A 6,972-nucleotide genomic window follows, 5' to 3' on the forward strand; every position below is an offset into this window, starting at 1 on the left:
TTGCACACTTCAAAATCTGCAGATGCCAAAAATATTGAGCAAAGACTAAAAGCCATCCATGTGGGCGGCTACTGCATGTAGGGTCCGCATCGAGGTTAAAATACCAAACTGACAGTTAGGGTCTCGACGCATATTTATTTATTCTTTTACGCGTTAGGCGAGGACGCTCCTAAAAAAGAAAAAAGAAAAAAAATGCCGGCGTTCTTTACCGAAGAAGAATATATTCAAGCGACTATTTATACTGTTACTATCTTTAAGATAGTTACAAAAGCCATCCATTCGGGACGAATGTACAAAATGCAGCAAGCATGCACCAGACTGACCGTTAAGATTATGCTCTGCATACCTGGCGCATATAGCGCATACTTCGGCTAATAGTTTTCGTCAAGTTGTCGTCGTGGTAGGTTGCAAGTGTACTATGTGCTAGCAAATGAGATGAGTGGCAGATATGATATCTGAGCATACAAGTACAACCAATAGGGCTCAAGGATAAATTTCGTGGTGGCCGGCCGAGACGTTTGTCGAACCGTGGGCGGATTTGCTGAGGTGTCACGTTCCCATCACAAGCTGCCATCGTGTCGCATAAAACAGGGTGGAAGAGTAAGGATTCCGTAGCATGGCGAGTTTCAGCAACCAAAGAATCCGTGGCTCATAATGCCAAGATATGTAGGTACCGTATCAAGAATACCTTACTATGTACTGTGTATTCTTCTCCTACCCCCACCGAACTGAGACTCGGGTCGATCCGGTAGCCTAATGGTTCTTGCCACTGATTTTAGCGTTCTTGTGAATTTGTAATTCCTAACTCCTGCCTCATTACCTATGTAATGTTTACGATGACACCTAAAGAGTTGAAAGGAATTGTTGATTCCCTTGAATCCTCGAGGCTCACTTGGTTCCATATGCGGGGTTCGAAGGTGCGGCTGAGCCAGCACCACTGCCTCCTGCAACAGACACTGGCAAGACTGGCAGCCCGCAGTCGCTCGGAAGGACCTACCACGTACGCCCTCAGCCACCGGGATAAAGTCCTACGGGCCAGGGTACTGGACCCAGAAAAAAAAGTCCTGGATTGGGTTTGTCAGGGAATAGGGCCGCCCAAGTGCACACTTCAAGACCTGGTCCCACAATTTGCCTCCTTCGCGACCGATGTTTACCATAGTAGAGTGCTCTGGCATCCTTCTTCGCGCTAAGAATGAGTAGAGGTCAACCCCACTAAGTTTGGCGGTGTTAACTGTATAGCGGCTGATTGATCGTATACGCAGATGACGTTTATCTAGCTGTCTCTGTGGTAATCCAGCCAATTTTTTCATATATTTCCCCGGGAATTGGATGGATCTAATAGAAGCGTATGTTATACGGAGCAAACGCATATTTAGCCCTAGTGCTTATGCATTTTCTAAAGTAAGGTACATTCATGTAACATTTATGTGGCTTCTTCAGTAAGCTGTGGATTACTTTACCACACAAGGCCCCCAACCGCATATCCACCATCCGAACTTTGGTTGGTGCAGGTTACGAAGTAGATACCTACCTAGGTGTCTAGAGTAGGTACCTAGGTACCTACCTATATATCATGACATATACTTTAACTTACCTTCCCAGGTGCGCAGTGGCTATCAGCCTTCACTTTGTTAGATCATAGTCAACATAGACAAACTTCGTCACTGCTTCTGATGGCTCAAGAAAGCAGCCTCATAAAAAAGCAACGAGGTAATTGCAATATGATGTAAACTGCTTCACCCCCTTCGAATTAAATGCAACAGAGACTTCCTTTCTGACAAAGACGGAACGCCGGATTAGTGAGCCAGGACGGATGTTTAGGGAGCCATTGGTCGATCTTTGTTAGATTGTGTCCATCATTCGTGTCATCACATTTCTTAACTATTGACTTATGTCAACGTCAGCTTCCAATCTTCTTGTTCACCTTCTACCTCAAAAGAACGTTTTCACATGACCAGCCAGACAACTACCCTTACACGGTAATTCTTCTCGAGGGAAACGGGATTTATTTGAATATATCTGCTCCTGATATCCTCCCGCACTTCATCAATGCCGTAAGTGCCATCTAATGACTTCCATGGCATCTTAACCTACCGACGCTAACATCTTATTCCCGACCCCACCTCATTCCGGTACCTCAGCCTTACCAGCAAGCAGTCAGCTGCACTGCACGTCCATTGACGCTACGAGACGGTTTTGGGTCCCGTCCATCGACAGAAGCAAGATCCAAACTCGTCAATTGCCGCTACTGAAAACCACTAGCTCTATTTCGGGGGAAAAGGGGGAAATAGAAGGGAGCTTATCCCCGTTTAGAGCTTATAAGACACAACAAAACGGAATATTCCCGGGAGTCGGAACACAATTGACCAAACAGGGAGGTAGCTTGACTTCTCATCAAGTTCCTCCAAGTCGAACATAGCAAGAGTCAGCTTCAGAAAGTGGAGATTCGTGCACAGCTGCGGCTGCGGGGCCCCCACTACAATTCCATCCAATAGGACGGCCCTCCTGGAGCTGTCACGACCGTTTCGTTGGTGCTGCCCGTGCTGTGCCGCTTGTCACCCACTGGGAAGATAAGGTATGGATGGTACAGCCCCTTTCCTGGTAGTTGAGGTACATCGGCCCGCCTTTAGCTGCTTGCTGCCCTTAGCCCCAGTGTTGGTCGTCCTGGGGTTCCTGGAAATAGGTGCTTGCTTGTCTGCCTGCAGCACCACGAGCACCATCTCACGTAGGACTCGGGAGAGCTCCGCATCTCATCACCTCGCAATTCAGAGTCGCATTCAACAGAGTCAGCCCACTAATCAAAACGGAAAAGAAAAAAAAACCTAAGTGGTCTTTCGCTAACTTTTCACTCCTTGCTGCCTTCCAGACACGTCCATTGTGGATTGATTGTTTCACTGATTGGAATCGCTGTTGCTCGCCCCTCCCCCTCACCAGGAAGGTAAGGTAGGCAGGTATTTTTTGCCGCCCGGCTGTTGCTTGCTATTATTGCTCGGCCTGCCGCGCATTTTGCTTATGATTGATCCACCACAGCCTGCCCTGCGTCTAGAATACCACCAGCCCAGCCCGCCAGTCTTGCACGACCTTTCCCCGCCGTGTTCCCCGTCAAAGTCCTGCCATTTGCCACAGGGTCTACTTACTGTCTGCTTCAATTCGACATTTGTCCAGGACACCCAAGGCACATGTGGTTGGTGTGGTAGTGCCGCCGCCCCCGACTATCCTCAGGTTGACTCGAGTCGACAGAGCGACGTCCTGGTCTGGTCCTGCGTCGGCCTGGTCCCTTGCAGTCGAGCCGTCTTAAGTCAACGCAACCCGGCGCCCACGCTTGGTGGTCTCCATTTCTCAAAACCAAATCGGCCCCTCCCTCGTCTGTGCTGGGCGTGCTGACACAACCCAAATCTTGCCTGACCCCCCCTTCGACCTGGGCCCTCGTAACATTCCTGTCACCACCCTCGACAAGCGCACGCCACTTGTTCATTCCATATGAGTTCTATGAACTCGCGCTTCAAAGCCTTGGGTTTTGGAAAACGTCGATCAACTGCCAGCATTCAACAAGGACCCGACACGCCGACCCAGCAACCAAACTCGCAATCCGGCACCCCTCCTCCCGCTGGTCCCCCCTCGCAGATCCCACCCGGCCCGCCCCAGCTTCCACCCGTTTTTGCCAACGTTCGCCCTGCTGCCGGTCCTGCGCCCTCGATTGCCTCAACCTCCTCCCAACAAAGTCTGCCAATGAATCATCCGGGCGCCGGTCCTCGCCCGCCTAGTTATACGGCAAACTACCCTCCCCAAGGCGGTCCTCCTCCCCTCGGTCGCCAGAGCCCTCTCAACCAAGGTCAGACTCGTACTCCTCCTTCGCAAATGATTGGCGGTCCCCCTCCGATCAACACGGGCGCCCAGGGCGTCACCGGCTACCCGCCGCCCATGGGTGGCCCTCCTCCCGGTGCTGGTGGCCCTCCGGGCTACGCTGGTGCCCAAGGGTACCCGCCTCCGGGTCCTCCCCAGCCACAGGGTAACATGCCCCTTGGTGGTCCATACCAAAGAAGTGCTGCCGCCGAGGTTGAGGGTAACAGCAGAAGCAAGGCTCAATTGATTGTCGGCATTGACTTTGTAAGCAAACTAATCTATCTGTGCATGTTATGATGCAGGCTTTTGGTATTTGTCAATCTTACTGACCTTGTTTTTTGTCTGTTCTAGGGCACAACCTTCTCCGGTGTCGCCTTCGCGTTCGCGACGAACAACGAGGCAAAGGAGGATATCATTACTGAGTGGCCTGGCGCTGGTTCATATACAAAACAAAAGGTGAGAAGAGAAAGTTCACATTGGAAGGACACATACAACACATGGCAAAGCTGTTTGCATAGCTATGGTTTCTGCTTGGGTGGCCTTATCCCTCCTCCCCACAATATAACTCCTTCGAGTATCTGGTTAACATTACGCCACAGATTCCCACTGTCCTATACTACGACCAATACCAAAAGGTCGTCGGATGGGGCCCCGATATTGCCGATGCGCTTGCACCCACCGGTTACCCTAAACCGGGTGTGCAAAAGGTCGAGTGGTTCAAGCTGCAGTTGATGCTGTCAGGAAACACTTACATCGACCCCATCAACCTGCCTCCCCTGCCCCCGGGCAAGTCGGAAATCGACGTTGCCGCCGACTACCTCTTCAAGCTTCGCCAGGCAATGCGCTCGGCCCTTCAAAAAACCTTGGGCGAGGTTTTCAACCGAGAAGAACGCAACATCCGTTACTACCTTACAGTCCCCGCCATCTGGAACGATGCTGGAAAGGCTGCAACAAGGGCGGCCGCCATCCAGGCTGGCTTCCTCCGCGATGAGAATGACAACAGGCTGACCCTGGTCAGTGAGCCCGAGGCTGCGGCGCTGTTTTGCTCCAAGACCGGTCTGCTCAACCTCAAGGTGCACGATGCTGTGCTTATTGTCGATTGTGGTGGTGGTACTGTCGATTTGATCGCCTACGAGGTTGAGGATGAGAACCCATTCACAGTAGCCGAGTGTACTGCAGGTTCCGGTGATTCCTGCGGATCTACGGCACTCAACCGTAACTTCAGCAACATCCTGCGTACCAAGATTCGTAAGATGAAGCTCCCCGACGGCTCAAAGACTGCTGGTCGTGTGTACGCCAAGTGCATCATGGACTTTGAGAACCGTATAAAGGCGGATTTCCGTAACAACGGACAGAAGTGGGCCGTCGACGTCGGTATCGAGGCCGAGTTCCCCGAGGCAGGCATCGAGGAGGGTTACATGACCTTCACCAACGAGGAGATTCTGCAGTGCTTCGAGCCTGTAGTTAATCGCATTCTTGAGCTCGTGCGCAACCAGATCATTGCCATCCAGGCGCAGAACAGGACGCTCCAGAACATTTTGGTGGTTGGTGGTTTCGGTGCATCCGAGTATCTCTTCCAGCAGATCAAGCTGCATGTGCCCCCGCAGTTCCAGTCCAAGGTTGTACGGCCCATGGACTCAGTGGCTGCCATCGTTAAGGGTGCGGTCACTGCCGGTATCACAGAAAGGGTCATTACACACCGTGTTGCTCGACGACACTACCTCATGGCAACGCTGCAGCCGTTTAAGGAAGGCTACCATCCCGAGGCTTACCGTGTCCCGTCCCTCGATGGAAAGGATAGGTGTAAATTTACCAGGCAAATCTTTGTCCAAAAGGGACAAAAAGTTAAGATTGGAGAGCCGGTCAAAGTTTCATTCTTCAGGCAGGTCGCACCGGGCGCAACGCTCATGTATGAGGATATTCTGTACGCCTGCGATGACGACGTTTGCCCAGAGTACACCAAGGACCCTCGTAAGTTGACTGTTCCCTAGCGCACTCACACAACAAGGTTGAAAGATGAGAAGACTAATCATTATACTCGGATGTATAGGTATCAAGGAGGTCGTTACCCTCACTTCGGACCTTTCGCGCAAGAATCTAGAGAAAGACTTTGAGCGCATGGACACACCACAGGGAACATTTTACAGGGTGTACTTTGACATTTACCTTACGCTGGATGGTTCCGAGTTTAGCGCCGAGTTGGTCTGCCAAGGAGAGGTTATGGGACGGTGCAGAGCCCGATTCCGGTAGACAAAGGGACGAGAGAGTTATGGAGGTATTGGTTCCGGGAGCATAGGGGAAGTTCAATGTTTGGAAAGATATCATCAAAACGAGGAGTTTCTGTCTTTTTTTTCCCCTTTTCTTTTTGTCTTTCATTTCACACACACACACACACACACACACACACACACACACACATCGGTGCACTTTGTTTACCATTTTTCTAGCCGACAACCGATGAGACCCAAACTAGAAAGCCGAAGTTAATGCTTGGAAGCTTTTACGCGTCTTCATTTGCTGGTAGATACGCCGGCAAAGCACTGGTTTCTTACTGCGATGTGCTCACGTCATGCCAAGTACCCTTCCTCGCGACTCTGGTTTGTTTACTTTACCTTGCCTTCGGGATTGTTGATTGTTTTCCATCCTAGAGTAGTCACGGCCACAAGCTAGGATGAATAGATGCTTAATGATAACCGGTGCGAGGTTGGCACTGACTTTAGAGCTTGGGCACTGACGACCAGCAGGCCGGCCCGGTCCGGACGTTTGAAGCTAAACGTCGTTTAACACGAGACCTTTCTCTGCTTTGGGTATTGACCTACCAAGTCCGAGGTTGGCGTTCACACAACTGCGGGCGTTTTAAACGGACAAACCGCCCTTTTTCGTACAATTGGTAGTCCTTTTGGACATGAGGAGATGGGGGGTGCTCGTGTTCTGGAAAAGTCCTGGGGGACTGACATGGCGACGACAAAATGTATTCAAGACCAGAGGTCACTTGATACTCTGCTGCAAGAGATACAGCACCCATTATGCAAGCGACGAGGGGGGCGTACGATCCGTACACAATGCTGCTAAGAGGCGTGCGTAGAGGTTTTTTTTTTTTTTTTTCTTTTTTTTTTTTCCAACGTGGTT

At 50.9% G+C, this 6,972-nt stretch overlaps 1 protein-coding gene across 1 annotated transcript; it reads left to right on the forward strand.

Annotated features, from left to right (window-relative positions):
* Window positions 1-2,663: 2,663 nt before the first annotated feature.
* PgNI_10315 (uncharacterized protein) lies at window positions 2,664-6,329 on the forward strand. The gene is made up of 4 exons (XM_031130288.1): window positions 2,664-4,107; window positions 4,195-4,299; window positions 4,443-5,814; window positions 5,894-6,329. Exons 1-4 carry the CDS (start codon window positions 3,481-3,483, stop codon window positions 6,091-6,093), a joined length of 2,304 nt encoding a protein of 767 aa, XP_030980366.1. The 5' UTR covers window positions 2,664-3,480; the 3' UTR covers window positions 6,094-6,329.
* Window positions 6,330-6,972: the final 643 nt, after the last annotated feature.

This window comes from Pyricularia grisea, chromosome VII (assembly GCF_004355905.1).
Source record: "Pyricularia grisea strain NI907 chromosome VII, whole genome shotgun sequence".
Classification (NCBI taxonomy): domain Eukaryota; kingdom Fungi; phylum Ascomycota; class Sordariomycetes; order Magnaporthales; family Pyriculariaceae; genus Pyricularia; species Pyricularia grisea.